This window comes from Hippoglossus stenolepis, chromosome 21 (genome assembly GCF_022539355.2).
Source record: "Hippoglossus stenolepis isolate QCI-W04-F060 chromosome 21, HSTE1.2, whole genome shotgun sequence".
NCBI classification, from domain to species: Eukaryota; Metazoa; Chordata; class Actinopteri; order Pleuronectiformes; family Pleuronectidae; genus Hippoglossus; species Hippoglossus stenolepis.
Genome location: NC_061503.1, coordinates 5678414 through 5700170, shown reverse-complemented (window position 1 = coordinate 5700170; position 21757 = coordinate 5678414). Strand labels below are relative to the sequence as shown.

Genomic DNA, 21757 nt, shown 5'->3' with positions numbered 1-21757 from the left:
GATCGAGGAAAGCTGTGAACTGACTGTAATCACAGCTGTTACTGAACCTGACACAGAAATCCTAAGTCTCGAGAAAAAAGCTGCTCAAAGGCTCAACAATTGGACTCCCATCTTCCTGCCATCAACATCCAGTGCACAGCGTACCGAAATGGATGGGAGCCTCTATGTAGGGAATAAAAGTATCAAATATTATAGAGGAAGATGCGTTAGAGGAGCATCCAGCACGTAAGAATGCGAAGTGGTGGAACCTTTCGCTTTGTAAAGGCAAATTGTACAAATTGACCAAATGTTTAATGAAAGACTACTGACCTCGAATTGTAAATCTGTGAGCAGAAAACCGCGGCCTTGCTGCAGCCCTGTTTGTTGTGTGGCTCTATTGATCTCCAGAGAGGTCAAAGGCAGTTAAGCGAATTGAAAAGAAGTCGTTTTGTTGGAAACCACGGGTAGTGCCAAAACCTTTCATCACTTCATGTTGTTTCGTGACCAGGTTTATGTGTTGTGTGGAGAGCAAAGCAGAATTCTTACTGTGAACTGGGCTGTGGAGTCTTAAAGTTGCAGTGTGTAGAATTTAGTGACATAAAGTGGTGAAGTTGCGTGATGCAGCTGAACACCCCTCACCTCATCCTCCCCTTCCAAACATGAGAGAGAACCTGTGGTAACCTTCAGTTTTCATAAAAACTCAAAGGGTGTTTAGTTTGTCCAGTCTGGGCTACTACAAGAAACATGGCGGCCTCCATAGAGAGGACACCCCCCCGGTGTAAATATAAGGTTTTTAAATATAAAGGGCCCATTCTAGGCTAAATAAAACAAACATTTGTATAATTTAGATGAAACACACTCAATAGATCCCTTTCACCTCAATCTTACACACTGGACCTTTGAGACACAGATCGGGTTTATTCTACGCAACAACTGCAGGCGAACAAACAAAAGAGGTAGTGGGGACGTTCAGTGGCGGAACTGGGACTTTTTTTCTTGAACAGGGGCCACCATTAGTGGTTTTGAATAAAATGTCAGCAGTAGTACAAATTAACATTGCTATATTTCAGGATAAGCAAGGCAAGCTGCGCAGGCAAATATGAACTTTGAGCTTTAACAAGTATTATAGACTGTAACTGTTATTACAGGGACAGGTAATTACAGGTAATTTACAAAAAGCGGTTTTCAAATCATAAATCAGACGACAACAGTAAGTGAATGACAGTGGTCAGTGCTCTCCACACTGATTTCCCATTCATTCAGTTTAGACTTGTGTGCTGCACCTAAGGTTTAAAAGGACAAACTCTGATTATCGCCTTTACTGTATCAAGGTGGCCCCACCTGGCCCCCCTTAGCAGCGCCACTACACTGAGGCGCTTTACTCCGCAGGTCAACAAGTGACTCTGCTCCTCTGATGTCTTCTAATTATCACACTTAATGATGAATGAAGGAGGAACTTCTGTCTGCAGGAGTGTGTGAGTGTGTGTGTGTGTGTGTGTCTGTTCGTGTATGTCCCGCTTCACACACAAACCGATAATCAAATGTATTTAGTTATTAATCAATGATGTCGGATCTTGACTCCAGATCTTTCCGCTCACTTTAACACCGATGTCCTGACTTTGTGCGTCACGTTACACCTCGTGTTGTGTCGCAGGTTTAAACACGTGTCTCATAAACTCTAGAGCGAATCAAACAGGCACAAAGTAAACGTCAGTCCTGTACATGTCCTAATAACATGTGATCAGTGATTATTATTAAAGTGTAAAGTGAGCGCAGGTCAGCGGAGGAGTAAGGAGGAGTCAGACTCCGACACAGATGACCGGACCTTTAATGAGCGTGTGTCATGCTTGGTGTGTCATGCTCGGGGGAACTATAGATTTCTGTACCGGTTCTTTCCAGAACACCCACACGCAATGCACATTCAACCTATAAAACATACATTTACAGTACAAGTTGTTCTTCAAATGTCATTGAACCATAAAGAAGTTCAGAGTCGGAGTGACCCAGCAGCTACAATATCCTGTGTGGTGGCCTTTCACTTCTTTCTAATGGAAAATCATAGATAAGCAATGACTTTGGCCAGAATTTGTTTTCTCTCTTTATCCTGGTGCCTCCATTACAGTCGTCTGAACTGGGTCAGGGACGACAGTTTTGTACGCCTCATCAGCCGGCCTTGTTACTATGCCCTACAATGTGCTGTTGCTCTGATTACTTTGCTATCACGACTGCAAGCTTTAAAAGGTGGTGGGGCCAGAAATTAAACCTGTTACCCACAGTAATTACAATTAAAAGCTGTTACTCACACCGCTGCGCTACTTGAAGAGGGATTGTAGAGCAGCACTCACAGGTTTTTTTACCTAATTATGTTCACTGCCACACGTCCGTCATGCAATTCAATGCATGCTTAATTATAAAATTGTGTTTTTTTGTGTGTTTTTTCCCTTAAAAGTTCACTGTGTAGAATTTAGTGATGTCTAGTAGTGAGTCTGCATGTTGCAGCTGAACACCCCTCACCTCTCCCTCCACCTCCTAACATGAAAGAGAACCTGGGGTAACCTTCAATTGTCATAAACTCTCAAAAGGTGTTTAGTTTGTCCAGTTTGGGCTGCTGTAAAAAAACATGTCGGCCTCCGTAGAGAGGCAAATATAAAATGTTTAAATATATAGGGCCCATTCTAGGGTAAAGAAAACCACAATTTGTACAATTCACTAGGATTTATATTCTGCCAAAAGATCCCTTTCACTTTACACACCGAACCTTTAATACAATCCATGTCACTGTGCCACATTCTAGTCAGGTATATGTAGGTCAATATGTTGTGTGTGTTTATTTTTCTACACATGGATTAAACTACAGGGTAAAAAATATTTAAACACAGTTTAAAATCTTTGAAATTTTAAATAGTCATTTTAAAATGATCTATTCATTTATTAATTAGTATATTTGACTCTGCTGGCTATTATCAAACAATAATTTCCTCTATTGCCACTCCCCCCGGGTTTTTCTAATAACTAGATTTAATCATTGGAATTAGTCCATAAGGAGAAAAAAACAGAGACACAAAGATTCTGTTTTTTAATTTGAATCCAAGCTCTGCCATCTATGTTCTGTTGCTCCCACATCATATAGTTCACAACACACTTCATGTCAGTAAATAACGTGCTCTACACAAAATGTATAATGTGTGTTCCTTCCTCTGTTCTTTTTTTTTTCTCTCCAGTGGTGCCAGTCCTGTTGGACTCGTCCTGACTGCCATAGTAGCTGTGGTGTACAAGGTGGCTTTAAGATTTGAGGGGTAAGTCTTTCTTTAAATCTGTTACATGTAAGAGCTACGTGTGTGTTTTCCTCGGCCCTGACCTGGACAGGCTCACAGCCTGAAGGGGACACACGCTGAAGGACATTTTTCTTCCATGCTTCTTCCGGCAAAATAATGAATGAAGTGATTCGGACGCTACATTAAATAGCCGTTCTGTTGTAGAAAATGAGAATGAGAATAAAATGAGAGCTTACCCATTCATAGTTCTGTTGTGGTGGAGGCACAGTCGGTATGCAGGTCAACTATCTACACAGGTGAATGGGGACATGTCACTCAAGTGCAACGTAACAAGGCCAACTGGGTAGGACAATGACGTACCACCCACCCCACCACCATTCTTACTCCTCTTGTGTTTTCTACTCGATGTCATCTCCATTTATTCAGGACAACATTCATTTGTTCTGCAAAATTTGGGTAAAAAGAGTTGGTCTGTCTTGTTTGCTCTTTTTCCTTTATATCATATATTAAAAGCCTCAATGGTCCATAAAAAAGAAAAATTCCATTGGTATAAGATCACAAAAACGAAACAAAAAAAAAGAAGTCGACCTACTTCTGGACATCTGTCTGAACAGACACATGCGCACAGAAGTACACACAACCACATACACACAGACAAATACACATGCTAGCGCATAAGCCAGTCACAAATGAGATAGAGTCTGGCATAGAAGCAGCTGGGCACTTACTCATCTTGTGTGTGTAGGTGTGTGTGTGTATGTGTGCATGTACATGTACATGTGTGAGAAAACTGTCACATGGCTGCAAATGAGCTAAAATGTGCAAATTATAGATGCACGTGTCTGTACACTAATACTCAACTACTCTATTATTGTTGAGAACTCCCTCACAAGAACCCATCTTGACTAGTAGCCTTAAGTCAACTGATAAAAAATGACAAATTGATTAAGTCACAAGGTGATTGACATTTACAGAATAATAACCAGTGAATGGACACATGCTGTCACAGGGAGAATTAGTGTTTAGCGATCTGAGGGCCAGTCCGCAAATGACTCCTGACAAGCCCCTTTCTATTCTTCCTCGTGTGGACCCTGAAGGTTATTTTATTCACATCTTCTCACCAATATTTCTGCTGCTACATAAATAGCCCAGAAGGGTGAAGGTTCAGTCACCTTTGTGTAGTCGAGTCTTTCAGCACAAAAACCAAATGAGTGAATTGAAGTAAAAAAGGCATTAGGTTGGCCTCGGTGGTGTCATAAGCATGCTCTTCTGAAAATGTCACATATTAACACACACACTGTGAATGAGCGCACAGGTGTATGTGTCACTGGGGAGATCTCCTGCAGCGCCGATCCACAATTGTGTCATTTAGCCCGAACCTGTGAATTGAAGGAACGGCAGGTGCCATATTTTACCGCACACTGTGACTGATGGGTAAATATTCATTGGCTATTTTTGTCTGTGCCTCTGGCAAAGTTTCTGAATGATCTCATTTAGTTAAACTGTGCGAGGATAGCGAGGTGTGCAGTCGGATATCACCTCACACGGTGACTGGGATGGGTAAAGTCCCCGGAGGGATGGAAACAGGAGCCGAGCAGTGAACGGAAATAGATGTTGAGTGATTTCCAACAATGCCTCCCAGCTTTTCTTTGGTTCTTAAAGTGACATTTGGTGGTGAAAGCTTACACCAAATACTGATTTTGATACCCTTCCCATCTACTCTTACATCCTATAATCTGAAAGGCTTCATTATTACCTCCAGCAAGGAGTCTTCGTCTGCATTAGCATGTTTACGCAAAAACTACTCGACCAATTTCCATGAAACTATGTGGAAGGATAGGATATGGCCAAAGGAAGAACCTATACAAACTTGGAGTGGCTCCAAATAAAGGAGTGGATCCTGTAAAAAACATTTTTCACTGTCCTCAATCTCGGCACACACAATCAGGTAGCTCGAACTCACACTAGATTCCAAGAGACAGGTGCACCGACTAAAGAGTGAAAAGAGAAGTTCTTCCGTGAGGGAAGGAAATGCATTGCATGCCACTTGCAGATACAGATATGAGATCTGACTCTCTGCATGGATGTTAAAAACTGTATAGACAATAGCACACAGCAAATAGCAGTGCACACAGCTATACAATGCAGCAGCAGAGCCAAGCAGAGAGCTAGAGATCTCTTATGTTCTTATGAAAAGTGTAAACATTTATTTTGGTTCATTATAAAACTGTGTCAAGGACTAATTAGAATTCGGTGGGCCGCCACAGAGTCAATAATTATTGGCTTTGACATGGCATTAGCCTTTAAGGTGGTATGCACTCTCAGAACGCCCTTGTAGTTCATGTGTGTCCTGCCATGGCCAAAGCATAATCTGTTAATGAGTCCCAATTATTCTTCCAATGCTGTGTTTATTATATTGAGACATAAAATGGAACATAAGAAAACCTTCATACATTATCAAGACTTCTGAAACCTCCTGGAGACAGTGTCTGCTGTTTAAGAAGACAGAGATGGAGCAAATATCAGCACATGACTTTTACATATGGATGTCCTGACCACATTTAGTTTTATTACCTCCACCACCAATGAGGAGGTTACGTTTTTTTCACCTTCTTTAACATGGCTAGATAGATAGATAGATAGATAGATAGATAGATAGATAGATAGATAGATAGAACTGCAATAGTGTCTTCCTATAATATTTGGTAGGAAGACACTGTATAGTTTTTGCTTTAATAGAAAAGTTTGTATCTGACACACTGGCCCCAACAGCAGATGAAATAAATCCCTGATCTCTCCGTCTACTTGGGTTCCTATCAATCATTTTTCTCTCAGAGATGTTATCTTCCAGATTTCCTTGACTGCACCTCAGGAGCAGAGTTGCTGTTTGCTGGCTAAGCTGGTTGTTTGATACGGGAGTCAGTGGTGCAAAAGTGTATGTGCACTCGAGTGCTACAGAGTGGAGGAACATATGGCATCTTCCTGTCATATATACGCACGCATACAACAAGCTCCCTCCCGGTCTAACACGCACACACGCTCCTGGCACAGAGTGGTACGGCGATCCAGTCTCTGATTTACAGTCCCAGTACATGTTTGTTCTTCTGTATTTACAGACCATTCACCGAGCAGATCTATCAGGAGAGGAGTCAGCGCCGCAAGCAAGAATAATGGCCTCGCGGACGCCTCCTGTCCAGGATTCCCATCCTGTCACCTGAACAGACAGACGGACCGAGCGTCCGACAGACTTCCCAGCAGCCTCGCTCACCAGTCCACCCACAACGTGGATACAAAGAGAAGGTTCCCACCACAGCTGCGTCCAGTTCAGCATAAACTCTCATCTCTCAACTGTCCTTCCCTCTACAGTGCACAGCAATTCAAAACATCACAAAAGCCTAAATAATTCTGAAAATGATCTGGGACAGAATATTGGAACCAATCCACCTTAACAGAGACGATACTTTTCATATTTAGAGTCACTGGCACAGTTGGACTCGACCTTCAACCCACTGCCACCACAGTAGCTGACAGGTGGAATCATAGAAAATACATCAGTCACCGACGTTATGTTCTACGGTAACTTTTGAATCTTCACTTACTTCTTCCAGTTTAAGGAATAAAAAAAGGATGTTCTATTATGTGAGTGACCCAGTGATGTAAACAGCGTCTTGATCATTTTCCTTATTATTCCAAGTGTTGTGTGTTTTCTTTCCACATGTTTTACTATGTGGACACAAACAGCATTTTGATTGGTGTTGTTATTTTTGACATTTTTGACAATATTTCAAGATATTAGTAAAGACTGAAACTGCGGGGGGGAGCAGCTAGGATTGCTCCCAAAATGATTTTTTCACTAGTTCACCACAAGTGACAAGTTTTCAATCGATTACAGTAGAGCTTCCCAAACTTGTTAGCGCAGCATGCATGAGGCTTGAACCTCCATTATTCTTTCATTCTGAGTAAAAACTTTTGAAGCAGAACAAAAAAATAAAGAGTTGAGGATCACAAAGTTTTCAGTGATAACAACTCTAAAACGATTAACTGGTGTTAATTATACAAAATGTGTTCTTAATGACTTTTTTGTTGTAACTACATGATTTAATGTAGTTCAATATTAATTTTTACACAATGTTGTTCATCGTTCGTTCACCCTGAACCTGGTCCTGCTCGAGGTTTCTATGTGTTCCTTGTCACTGTTATACAAACGGGTAACTTCCCCTAAGATGTAATGATATATAAATGGAATAGACTTGATAATGTCATGATATATGACATGAATCCTTTCAAATGACTGAAGACCTACACCAGTTACGGCTTTATACTTTGTACCTATGCAAACCGTTCTGAACTCAACAAGACACATTGTCTGGTGATGTACTTTATATTGATGGGATGGTTTTTGTGGAATAAAAGTTTCAGCAGCAAGCAGTTTAAATTCACATTTATTTTAGATCCCTAGGACATTTTATGTTTTTTTTATGTTTTACTGCTGGGGGTTTTATGAAACTTACAACATGTAACTTCAACCACTAGGGGTCTTTCAATCAAAACAAACAAAAGACCTAATTTGATGACAGGAAGCGGCATGGGATCTTGGGATTTGTTGTCGTCACCCCCATGATTATCTTGGGTCGCTTTAATCCCCCAGAATGTGCAGCTAACATCAATGAACAATCGTGATCCATTACTAGTGGCCAATTCAATAGAGTGAAAGGAAAGAACAGCCGACTGGCTTATAACCTGCTGACAGTGTGTTTTTCTTTTCACCATTCTCTCTGAAAGTCCTGGTAGAGACAGGCCTGAGAATTTGTTCTTTGGCTATTAATCCACTGGTATAGTTTGTATTATTCACGCTAGCATGCTAGCAGCAGTGCGAATGGCAATGTTGGTCGCTCACTCAGTTGGTCGACTGCTTTGGTCCAGACTCCAACAACAATGATATATTCAGAGGATGAGTCCTAGAGACTTTGATGACCCACTGACTTCCCTCTACTGCCACCATAAAGTGGATATATTTCTTTTGTGTGTGTTGTTTTAGCACCCGGGGCTAAAGGAAAATGGAAAAGTGTAACAAGTAAGAGTAGACTCGGTTAAACTTCAGTTGCACGTTATAATATTCAATCCCTCTCCCATGAGCTTAAGCTAAAACCTATGCAACACAACTGACGCAGGTGTTTCCTGTTGCCGCGTTGTCTCCGGCTTGCTCAGTCCAGGTTTCACTGTATAACAGAGGATTTTGAAGATTGATATTAGAACATTTCAAAAATCCAATGACAATATAACAGCTGGTGCTATTTCTTTTAGCTAAACGCTTAATAGTTGACATAAACTTGGCAGTGCCATCTGGTGGATGGACTTTATAACAGCATTGCTGTTAAACATTTCTTGACTCCGATTGGCCAACATTTACACTGTTGTCAATATATATGCATGATCAAAGATCTCACTGTAAGGTCCATTCATTCATTACCTCACATTATGAACATTAACCCCAAGGGCTACTCCAAACAGAGTGACGGAACACCACTTGGAGAAAGACATCTCTCTTGTCAAATAAACAATTCAGACTACAAACTGCAGGGTCACTCTGGTAGACTGTATAAAGTTTGCTCTCAGTATTTTTGTATTACCCTCATCTGAAATGTCTGTGACATCACTTTTTCTGGGTTGAGTGCAGGCTATTTTTATAGCCGTCAGTGAGTATCGCTGTTTCCCATTCAGGTGTTAAGGGCTCCCTCAGAAGCTGCATTTGAAGACGGTGTCACAGTGCTGCAACAAGGCTGTCCTAGGACCCGAGGGGCGGATCCTTCTCGGGCCAACCTATCCTAGGTTTCGTTGTGCTTTGGTGACAAACTGTTTTTCAAAGAGATAATGGCGACTGCAAGAGATGAGACCAGAACATCCAATGCATACACGTGAATGTTAGTATCAGGCCAACAGTACGCATGTAAAAAACCAAGCGGCAATAAAAACGTTCTTGTTGTGAACAACTGCAGCTCTGTTCTTAAGCAACAGTGGTATGTGTGGGACAAGCTTGTAAAGCCTATCACCGAAATTCTCTGTAGACCAGTGGCCCATGCAGACAGCTTCTTAGGGACCCTTTGACACGTTTTATTTAAAATTTGAATGTTCATTTGAATGAGGGGGGAAAAGTTCATTTTCAAAATGTAATGAACTGTTTATCTCAAACAGTTGAGCATGCCCTCTTGACCTATCAGTAATGTGAGCCAGTGGTGTTACTGTGCTTTGTCACGAAAATGAAGGCAAAGCCATCCTGAGCGGACAAATACGACATCTGAGCGTTTGAGTAGCAGCTTGTGGAAGTGTACTGGTTTCTGCTCCGTAGATGGCTAAGTAACAAACACAGGTGAGACTGTTATCTTTCCACATAAGTGAGGCAGCGGAGGATGCACCACAGACAGGTGGAGCAACGTTAAGTGTTCATCCTCATCCGACTTGTGTGGAGAGAATTCAAATATATATTCAAATGACCTGCACGTAATGTTAAATATGTTCAAACTTGATTTGTAGAAAATGTGACAGCCCAAGCTCCTGATTTGTGACACAGTTTATGCCTTATGAAAGAAGGGCTTGGTAAAATCCACTGAACCTCACCCAACTGTTAAACTTACAATCAAAAAAACTTACTCACTCAACTACAGTATTTCATTATATTTCATCATTAAGTATCAAATAATCAAAAGATAATACATGTAACACAAAACCTTGTTTCTCCTCTGCTAAGTGTTACTTTAAACATCTACTTTTCTCTCTTTGTTCATATTCTCCATATTGAAGCACCAGGCTGGGTTTTCTTCCCCCTTGTGTACAATGAAACCCGAGAGAAGAAGAACAACAGCATAAACCCCCCTCTCCTGCAGCGAGCAGTAATTTGCATTAGCAACGTGACCGAGGCAAACAGCCTCAAACACTTGTCCCACCTGATTGATTTCAGAGAGAAACGGCTGAGTAGCACTAGAAGACCACTCCACAGTATTTACACAAGCGACTGAGAAGTCGTGTGGCTACCCGCTCCACTAAAAGCACTCCTATCACCGACATAAAATCATACTTTGTATGCATGCATGCTTCAATCATGTATATGAGGCATACATACTGTAGAAAGCATTGAAGCTTTGCAGTATAGGTGGGAACAACATTTACAGCTCTCATTACTGTAAACCAGTAGCACCAATATACGTCGTTGTAACCTGGTTTCATCTGTGTTCATAATATTCACCAACGTTTACTGTATTAGGAGTCACCTGTCTAAAAATGTGATGATGCATTCTATATTTTCTTGCCTGCTCACAGACCCTTCAATGTGTTGCAAGTAGCATCGTGAGTTCTCTTCATTTTAATTATTCTGTCACCTAAAAGTCTGTATTATTCTTAACAACTGCTCTCATGGATGCTCGGCAGTTTTACCCTTTCTTGCATCTGTTACAAAAAAAGCTGGAAAACCTTCACATTAAAAGTGAGCACTCGTTGGAATCAGGCCACAATTTTTAGAACAATTAAGTTGTTGCTTTTCATCGAGCAGCTGAAGTGAGACGATCCGAGATGGTTTGTCATGTCTGTGTGTTCGGCATGTGCAGCTGAAGGGTAGCACATGGTGTGTTTGAATTTAAATTGAAGGTATCAGCACGTAAAGTCGGTTTGATTAATTTGATCCGTTTTTATTGTATAGTGTTAATACCAGTTTTTACTTTTTCCTCTTTAGCAGGGCATGAAGAGCAGCTATGGCCGTCTCTTTTTAAACTACAGTATAAATTATACTTATGGACTTTTCATGAATAAACCCTAATGTGTTTTATGCTGCTAAATTTTACTCTTGTTGAATAAATAATTGTACCAAGGACCTGAAATGTCCTTGATATGAAATGGTCTGGTCTCGCCCTCACAGCTGTCGCCTTGCAACAGAGCTACGGACTCAAAAGGTTATTTGCTTGACGTTCATGCCTCGCTTTTTTCTTTGACAAACAGAAGTATAATGATTCATGGGATATGTTGAACCTGGAAGGATCCACCCGGTGGAGCCTCTGTGGCTCGGTGGGTGAAAGGACACATTTGTCGGCAGCATTTGAAGGAACCTTCAAATTGGGACACCCCGCTGCCACTCATTCGGTCTTTCATTGCAGCCTCCGTATTGAGACACAGCTTGTGTCTCTGTCTCTCTTTACGTCCTGTCTTTGTCCTGTGTTCCGTCCTTGTAATTTTCAGCACCTGTTCTCATGTGTTTCACCTGTGTTCAATCATCCCTAACTCCCTTGTGTAGCCTATATTCCCTTTGTCTGTCTCACTACGCTTCTGTTCAGTCCTGCTCTCCCACGATGTCTCCTGCTCTGTTCCCTATAATCATGTGTGTGAGGGACAGGCTAACACAAACAGTGCAGCTTACATTCACTACATCGGGTTCAGGGGGAGTTCAGACACTCATGAAGTTCACTGACTCCTGGGGTGCATTCTGAAAGTCCAAATAAACTCCTTTCCTAACCACTATTCCTTGACCCTGATGGAAAACGTTGCGAGGTCAAGGAAAGATGAGAAGGAGAAACCGTAAGGAGTTAGGAAAGGAGAACCACGGTGTAGAGAAAATCAGACTGCACTTGCACTCTGCATTTAAAAAAAGAAACGCACAAAATATACGGTACTCTGTGCTGTAGGCTGTGCACTGACAGTAAGAATAACGTTCCCTGTCCAAAACAGACACGTCCTGAGAAAAGATGTTTTCATTTTATACAGATAAAACATTTAATCAACTCTTATTCACAGGAAGAAACATCATAACAGAAACAGGTGGCAAATGTTGAAATAATATATGGAATATATGTGGAGAGAATCTTATATGAGTGGATATTGTGTACGTTCCAGAGTCGGTGGAATATATTTGTATTTAGTTCTGATGATGTTTTTCTGAACTATAAGTTCAATATGTTTGTTGATCACTTTGACTCCTGACTGGACAGAAGTGAGAGAGATGAAATCATATGATCATGTGACGATTCCTATGCTAAAGGAGATAAGTAAGGAAGCATTGAAGCTCATTACCTTATCATTTAGAGAATTCTTATTATGGCGGCAGCTGAAATACTCCCGGGTCATTTCACTCAGTTTGGAAGGTTCCTTAGCGAAATGGACTTTCCGAACACACCTATGCTGTTTATTAAACTTTTGGTCAAACACATATCGGCTGTGGCGCCCTCTAGTGACCAACGTAAGCAAGCTACATCACGGACTCAAAACAGAATGGCTGTTGGGCTCGGACAGGGTCAGACAGAAAAATGCGGCCGAGCATCACCCTACTCCATGAAGCTGTATATGATCTTGTTTCGAGTCGAATATGAATGTCGGGACTTGCTGACACTTGGATGACCCCACACAAGCAGTATGGAGGCATTTTATGTTTTTATTGGTTTTTTTATTACTCACACAGAACACATTATTACACATTATTCCTGTGCGCTGACCTACACACACATATTTGAAAGACTTGGAAGACCTAACTTGTAAACATTCAGGTCATGGGACACTGACAGTCTGGGTAACTCTTGTTTTTCAATGCTTAGATCCTGTTTACCAGAGGAAGACGCCTCAGGAAAAACATTTATATTTGACACAAGCTTTGAACTGGCTGGGCGCTGGCGTTCACTGACCCTGTGACGCACAGTGTGCAGTTGCTTAACCCGATCTTACATTAACACGGACAATACGCTTACTTATTATCCCTGAGTTGTAAGGATCAGGGGACAGTCACACTTTCTCAGTGTGCTTTCTTTGGAAATAAAAGTTGTTTACATGTTCATATCTTCAAAATCTTAATCTGAAATGTAACTCGGAAATATAGCTGATCAATACATTTAGCACAAAGTATCATAATCCATTCTGACGTCCAGTCAAGTATGGATTATGAGGGAACATCAAATGGTATTAGTCAAGTACCATGGATGGATTAATGAACAGGCCAACGAGATAGAGGTCCTTGACCAGGTTCTTTGTTTATTTAATTTGAAAAACCAATTTGACAACCACAATAAGAAACAAAATTACTTCAAAGAGACACAACACAACTGCAAAGACACACAAACAAGCACGGAGACAGTAAACACAACTTCAAACACACAGAAATAACCACAATGAGACAAAAAAATAACCACAATAACCAACCAGGCGTCTGGTGGCTCTCGCTCTAATGTGCTCAGGAGCCTGTTGTCTCACTGTCTTTCCTTGTTGAGTGCAAGTTCATCAAAATTGTCCTTGAGTACTGTGGCTGAGGAGATGTACTTATTTACATTCCACAGCTTAATATTTCAGAATCCAAGCGAATCACGTGGCACCTCTCACACTGAGGCTGCTGTCGCTGTCTGCGGACGGATCAGGCCAAGGAGCACTGGAGTTGCCCTCACACTGGCTCATCAACATCAGCTGCTTCATTCATGAGTCAGCATCACTGGCTGTTTGGGGAACATTTGACTCACGTGCGTTTGTGCTGGAGAGAAGCAATTGATGCAAGACAAGGTCTTTCTGACTGACAGGAAACAGAAAGGATTTTTAGAAAATACACATTGTGCTCACAAAGTGTTTTTGTGTTATCTTGAGCTACAGGGATTGAGTCACAGCATAAACGCATCTGGATTGTCGAGAGTCGACGCTGGAAGGAGAGAAACTTGTGCAAAAATCATCAATATTCACTGCTAAGAAAGTTTATTATATGTCCATCAGCATTTCAATGTAAAACAGTTTTAGTGATTTATGAGCGTGTTTCACCAAGTGCTTTTGTACGGAAGTAAATCAGTCTCATCAGATTTTGAAATTTTATAGCCTTTGAATTTCTATTTCTTTTTGCGTTGAAATTATGCATTTGTATTTTTTGCCACTGAATTTCAGTATTCAAATTTTCAAAGTATAATGATAAATTCAGATGCAAAAATTCAGATTAAACATCCGGGATAGCAGGAAAAGCAATCGATTGTCTCACATCGAACCAAACGTCCGACCAATCAGTTCATGTGTCAGTGGTCATGTGACGTCAGGTGATGCTTGCGACAACGAGAAGCGCCATACTGTCAGCTACGCTCCTAGACCAGCCATGGCGTCAAACCAGCATGAGGTTTGGTTCGATGTGAGACTATCGATTGCTTTTCCTGGTAACCCCGATGTTTAATCAGAATTTTTGTATCTGAATTCTTGCATCTGAATTCTTGCAACTGAATTTTAGCAGTTGAATATTATGCTTTTAAAATTTGAAGACTGAAATTCAGTGGCAAATGCAAATGCAAAATTCAAAGGCTTTCAAATTTCAAAATCTGATGAGACTGATTTACTTCCATACTTTTGTTCCTGCAGAAAAGATGACTCATGTTTGTGTGAACTGCTTGGTCAGTGGTCGGGATGTTGACAGGTTTGGATCTGATCCTCTGCAGCTGTGCCGTGTGGGTTACCATGGTGATCTACCCTGGTTAATGGCGAGCCGACTTAATGGCACAGGAAAATCTGAGTTGAGCCGAAGGATGGATGGCTAACGCACTGACCTCGCTCTGTGAGGCAGGCCCTTGGTGTTCATGTCAGTTAACACAAAGAAATATTCGAAAAATACAAACAATACTCAAAAAAATTCACAATTTAATAAAAGAATAGATAGAAAAAAATCTGGAAACAAGAAGCGACCTCACAAACCCCATCCCCAGGATCCCGGCCATCAATCCCTTCCGTGAATATGTCTCTGTGTCTGATTGCTTCATGTTCATTACAGATAAACAACCATTTACTTCCATATCCTCTTGCATTTGTTTAAAAAACGTCCACATCCCCACACACACACACACACACACACACACACACACACACACACACACACACACACACACACACACACACACACACACACACACACACACAAAGCCCCTCTACAGCAAGGTGCAGAGGCCTTTCTCCGGACACCTCTGGAAGTGGCGTCCTGACAATAAAATTGTACCCCGAGTGCCCTCTTGTGGTCACCCTGCGTACTGCAGCATCTCCATCCTCAGCCCCTTCTGCTGCTGACATGAAGAAGCTGCAGCAGTCACTGACTAAATTAATGAGTGACCCGTTGTATAAGATAGAGAAGCACAAACAAAGACAGTGGCAGAAGTGTGTGTGTGTGTGTGTGTGTGTGTGTGTATATGTACTTGTATATGTAGTCTCTATATTCAGACAGATCCAGCTTTGCATATCTGTCCAGCTGTGATATTTTTGGGAAAATGTCTAAAGTTCATCCTCGTGTTCAGCACAATGTTCCAAACCGGGCTAAACGCCGGAAGAAGAGTCAACCATTAACTTGTTTATGTTCACACGAAGTTATTATTTTTCGTTTGGCCATGCGTCAACTGCCGTGTTTCATCCCATACATAAATAAAATGTCCTTTTATTTAGATTTTGTTTGTTTTCATGTCTGTCACTGTCTCCCAACTCACTCCCGTCTTCGTTGGAAATGAGTCTGACGCACCAGTGGGAGTTGGGTCCGCTGTTATCCCGGCGCGCAGCGGAGCACCGGGGGGCTGCGCTGTGCGCTGTGACGCGCAGGGGGAGGAGGAGTCCGCCGTGCGCTTAAATACGAGTCTCCAGCCCTCCACCAGATAGAAACGCACAGCAGAGCAACCCAGAACTCTTGCATTGACTGACACAGCTGCTTCAGCGCCTTTTACGCACACACGCACTTCGCAGAGACAGCAGTCCGCGAGATTAACCATGATTAAGAAAATGTCTCCCTCCGAGAGCGACTTTGACATCCCGGCGAAGAACTGCTACAGGATGGTGATTTTGGGATCCACCAAAGTCGGGAAAACGGCGATCGTGTCCCGGTTCCTGAACGGGAGGTTCGAGGAGCAGTACACACCGACCATCGAGGACTTCCACAGGAAACTGTACAGTATCAAGGGAGACGTGTACCAGCTGGACATTCTGGATACATCAGGGAACCACCCTTTCCCCGCCATGAGGAGACTGTCCATACTCACAGGTACTTATCCACATCTGTTTTGTTGTGTTTGTGCAGGTTTACAGTTACGCAGCTTTAGAACGCAGCCGCGATGGTGCAAAGGGGATTTTTAGAAATGCTGCATACAAGCGCGCACTGTGAACCTGTGCACTCATTATACTGTAAGACTTGTGGTGCGTCTTTAAAAGTAAAGCAAATGTATCTAACCCTCCTTCTGTCTGTTTTTCCAGGTGACGTGTTCATCCTCGTCTTCAGCCTGGACAACCGCGACTCCTTCCAGGAGGTGCAGCGGCTCAAGCGGCAGATCTACGAGACCAAGTCGTGTCTGAAGAACAAGATCAAGGAGAACATCGACGTGCCTCTGGTGATCTGCGGCAACAAGGGCGACCGAGAGTTTTACCGGGAGGTGCAGCAGGAGGAGATCGAGCAGCTGGTGGCCGGAGACGAAAAGTGCGCGTACTTCGAGATCTCCGCCAAGCGCAACGAGAACGTGGATAAGATGTTTCAGACTCTGTTTACTTTGGCCAAGCTTCCTCACGAGATGAGCCCCGACCTGCACCGGAAGGTGTCCGTGCAGTACTGCGACATGCTGCACAGAAAGTCCCTGAAGAACAAGAAGCTGAAGGACGTCGGGGAGGCGTACGGCGTGGTCACCCCGTGCGCGCGGAGACCCAGCGTGCACAGCGACCTCATGTACATTAAAGAGAAGGCGATAGGAGGCGGCCAGGCCAAAGACAAAGAGAGATGCGTGATCAGTTAAGAGCAGAGTGCGACGAAAACAGCTCAACACAGATCTTTGAAAGAAGAAAGACCCTCGGTGCGTCAGCTTGAGAAGCGACCAGTGCGCCCGGCTGCGCTCAAACTGACACAGGAGGTGTGGAGACGCCGCCTCCGCCGCCGCCGCCGCCGCGCTCCGGCGCAGAGACACTGACCGGACCTGCCTGTCCGCTGCAAACCACTTAAAAATACGCATAACACGTGCCCTCGAGACATATGAGAATGTTTGCTTATTCTGTCTGTCAGACCCAATGTGGCTTCATACCTTGTGAGACTCGCGCATCGGTGCGTAAAAGTGTGTCTTGTTGACGTCATGCCTTTTATAGAGAGCGAGAAAGAGAGACTTCGGCTCAGAAGGTGCATTATAGCAGGGGAGCAAAAATAATGTTGTTTACATCTTATACTTTTATATAATGGCTCAGTACACTTGAATGTTTTTTGTTGTGATCTGAACTGTTTTTTTTAATGTGAATGTCTATTTATTTTGCAAAGACAAAAATCTGAAAATACAATTAAAAACTTCGAATTGAATGAAGGTTGCAGTGCTTCTCATTTCTTTCATCTTAAGTTGTGTGTCTAATGTTTCCCCCGTTACACACAAACAAACCTGCTGGTTACTTCACAAGCATCTGAAAGTCACAGACACTGGTGCTAAGTCCAAACCTCTGATGTGCACCACACTGTGCACCACAGCAGAAGAAGAACCACACACTGGCTTTTCAATTCAGAACTATCTGTATTACAACATCTAACACTGATGCTTTGCAGTCTTGCAAGACCTTAAAAGCTTTCCGAGTATTACAAATAAGTGACAGACATCTTCAGTATACGGCCGTGTCTGTGGCTGCCAGATCCAAAGAGAATTAAATAAAAAGAGGAAATGGCTCAAAGAGAAACAGGCCTCAAGTCACAAAGGACTTTGATGTGTTTGTTAGAAGAGGAAAGGGAATGAAATTAGTGTAACCAGGTATGAAACGACACCACAGTGAAAAAAGAGGTGGCCACACACACACACACACACACACACACACACACACACACACACACACACACACACACAACATTACATTGATTTCCTGACTTCAACCTTCACCATTGTAATACTTACTTAACCCAAGCCCTAATCCTAACCTAAACCCAACCTTCAAAACACATTTTAACCTTAAGTTTGTCATCATAAGGAAGACAAGTCCCCATCATAGAACTGTAAACAGACTTAGGTCCCCACAAGAGTTAGAAGCAAACTTTCCCTAATTCAGGTTGTAGTTGCTACTTATTCATTCCTTTTTGTATAAACTATTAACATGCCTCATCTTATTCACCTCGACAGGCGGGTAGAGAGACCGTGAAAGTCTATAACCCCCGCCCAACTGCGTCTGTACACTTATAAAACCTTTCATTTATATGTGTTTCTTTTATGGTTGGATTTTAACCAATCAATGATGGAAGACCAGTCCCCACACACACCACACACACACACACGCACACACACACACAGCCCTCAGAGTGGCAGTAACAACGTGATGAGCCTCTGCATCCCCTGCTGCCTGTTTTTTTTTTAATCATGAATTGACAGATTACAAGTCTTTAACGCCAAAACGAACACTTTCACCCTTGCATCCACTCATGCATTTTAATAACAGGCTGCACAACAAACCAGCACACGGCAGAATAATATCTCCCTGCGGCTCTAACAGACACCACAGTCATCATCAGTTTTAATTCCACATTATTCAAACCTGCTCTCGAGCTTTTCCGCCGAGACAAACCCAACGCAGCGTCCAGTTCTTTCTCTCTCTCTGTGTGTGTGTGTGTGTGCCCGACCCTCACTATCAGTAATAATCCTGTATTGTATACTATATCCTGTCACATCATACACACACACACAGGCAGAGAGATAATACAACGCACTATGCCGCAGTGCGTGTGTGAGGCAGTGATTGTTTAGTTATTCAGGGACGCTCTGACCGTGTACTGTAACACTGTCCTCCTACCAGTCAGTCACGCCATGTGCTCAAGTCCTGATTGCATGCATTTCAAATACATAACTATGGATTTTAATAATGTGCACTGCCGCCCGTGTTAGCTGAAGAGCAACACCCCTTTCTGTTATAATGAAATTCAGGAGCTGATCTGTAATCGGAGGGACAAAAACATATGTAAAGTGAGATTCCGTGCAAGGTTTTCACCATTGCATCGATTAGTGCAAGCGTCTGCAGGAGGAGATGTCCCATTGTAAATAAGGACAGAGTGGGACAAACAAAGAAGTGGCTGTGACAATGAAAGGGTGAGTGTGGGTTCGAGCAGGAGTCCTTCTTTGGAATGTCTCATCTAATATATCTTATTATCTTGTTATCTGTGGTTCAATCCATACAGTTTATGTAAACCCTCAGCTGCAGAAATCCACTGAGAACTGTCTGACACGAGCCCAGTTTGGGTTTAATCCATTGTTTTCATCACAAGGAGGCTGAGCGTCAGACATAACTTCACATATTGAATCAGTACTGACTCCTTGTTAAATTTAATTTAATTTAAACTGTTATGTAAGTGGGTCCAGTGGAAGATATTTTAACTTTTCTAACTCTCTTTATTTTTACATTCACCAGGACCCCAGGAAAAGTAACCACTGTTACTCAGAGAAGTAGCTAACAGGAATCTAAATGAAGAGATACCGCACACCGATATGTGTTTTTTGTTGTAAATCAAATTATACGACTGTTTTTTGATGAAACACATTGAAGCTGGTTTTTGAAATCATATTTATTACTAAGCTTGTAAAAACCATCTACATTTGAGGGCAGTACATGGCTCAAAACGCCACCTAGTGTTTCAAAGTGTCTTGGACCTTGCAGGACGAATGCTGAGCAAACAGTTTTTGACGTCTTTAAAGCATGACATTCATATATAGTTGAAAAAGTTAACACCCTCTAATCAAAGGTGGGCGGCTCCCTGCCACCAGTGACGGCTCCTGAGTGGGAAAATGGAAAGCTGAGCTTGTTTTCAAATCCATGCCATTTCGTCCAACATTCGGAGACGTCCCCCATCTTTTTCTGTCCCTCGGCTGTCTCTTACACAAACACCATTCGAAAAGCTGGCTGAGATAGCCGCCCGTTCAAACAGCTTGAGACGACCATGGTGTCGGCGGTCTGGAAGCTGCGGAGGTGAGAAGCCTCGACTTCGTGTGACATTCCTGTCAAAGTGTCTGTGCTGATTCTAGAGCCATTGCTCACAGCTAGAGACAACCTCGATAACTTAGCTTGAGTAAGCTAATTGTCTTATGTGTGTATGTTTGGGGTGGTGGGTAGGAGTGTCTTAGCCCCGCCTCCCAGCACTGCGTTCTCAAGGCATTTTTCTGAATTCCTAGGGAGAGACACTTCAGCTAAAACTTAGGCGTGAAGTTACAGTTTAAGTGGCCAGGCATAGTCCAGCCGCCTCTATCGTCCAAGTTTTATACAGTAAACTCATTCTACAGGTTTTCGAAAAGAAGTGTGTTCACAGTGGAAACTAGAATGAGCACAAACACACGCCAAGACAGTCCGCTTTAAATTCAATCAAGCTGCACTAACTAACACACTCATAAACATGAGTCCTCCATGTTTTTCATCAAGATCCGTGAATTATTACCTAAGAAATCTGTCAATGTTAAAGAAAGTGCAAATCTACCAATTTGTCCGGATCAGCCCCAAATTGATTGGATTCTTTCTTAACCTATGTCCCCTCCTTCCACCAAGTTTCGTGGAATCGAGTTCAGTCGTTTCGGTGTAATCCAGTTAAAAGCAAACTAGGTTTATTCAAAATGAAGCTCACAAAACTCAAGCACTGAGTCAACAAACCCGAAGCCCTGCAGGAGTTATTCACAGCTAAAAGACCTTAATGAGAAAAGTTTGGTCTTTAAATTTTCATAAAAACTCTTTGTGAAGTCTGCAGACATAAGACTGTTGGTCGGTGCTACAGCACGTATCTGTAGTCGAGCTGCAGGAAAGAAGGTCACAAAAGTAGTGGTGGTGTTGAACATTGTCCAGAAAAGTTTTTGGCAGAACATTCCGATGTCCCAGTGAAGCTGACCTTTGACCCTTTGGCTCATTTGTATTTCATAATTGTGTTTTGTTAAATATTAACGTCAAATTTGTTCTAATTATCCTGTGAATTTTAGTGTTAATGTCACGGCGACCTTTGACTTTTCACCACCAAAATCGAATCAGTTGAACTCTGAGTCCAAGTGAATGTCTTTCCCATATTTGTAAGGATTCCCTCGAGGGATTCCTGCGTGACATTGCGTTCACAAGGCCAAACGTGTGTTTTAGGACGTTGCAGTGACCTTTCTCTCACTTCCCCAGAGCTCTGTGTCACTGCTGGTCTGGCTGCAGCCATTATCATTCTTCTATAGCGGAAACAGAGCTCTGAAGTGAAATTTGACTTGCAATATCTGCTTCACATTTGTTTTTATCTAACTTAGCTAACTCAGAAAAAGACTAAATAAACTGGTTAGGAGAGCCAGCTCGTTCTCGGACTGTCCTCTGGATTCCACCGAGGAAGTGGGTGAGAGGAGGATGTTAGTGAAGATGAATTCCATCATGGATGACCCCTCTCACCATTCTCACCCCCAACATGACACTGTGGGGCCCTGAGCAGCTCCTTCAGCAGCAGACTGCTGCACCCAATGTGTGAGAAGAGACTCCTACAGCTCCTTCATTCCCACTCCTGTCAGACTCTAGCACACCATCCGAAATGAAAAATAAAATACTGCACT

General features: G+C 42.5%; 2 protein-coding genes across 3 annotated transcripts in view; both read left to right on the top strand.

The window, feature by feature from the left end:
- pemt (phosphatidylethanolamine N-methyltransferase) overlaps positions 1 to 7679 on the top strand; it is a 58490-nt gene extending 50811 nt beyond the window's left edge. For both annotated transcript variants that reach the window (XM_035146523.2, XM_035146524.2), the window contains 2 exons: positions 3201 to 3275; positions 6371 to 7679. In XM_035146523.2, the coding sequence (XP_035002414.1) occupies positions 3201 to 3275; positions 6371 to 6425 (130 nt within the window). In that variant the 3' untranslated portion in view covers positions 6426 to 7679. The remainder of the gene's footprint in view (positions 1 to 3200; positions 3276 to 6370) is intronic.
- An 8206-nt stretch (positions 7680 to 15885) lies between these two features.
- rasd1 (RAS, dexamethasone-induced 1) lies at positions 15886 to 17538 on the top strand. The gene is made up of 2 exons (XM_035145953.2): positions 15886 to 16251; positions 16461 to 17538. The coding sequence occupies exons 1-2, from the start codon at positions 15981 to 15983 to the stop codon at positions 16988 to 16990; spliced, it is 801 nt and encodes a 266-aa protein (XP_035001844.1). The 5' UTR covers positions 15886 to 15980; the 3' UTR covers positions 16991 to 17538.
- The last annotated feature ends 4219 nt before the right edge of the window (positions 17539 to 21757 follow it).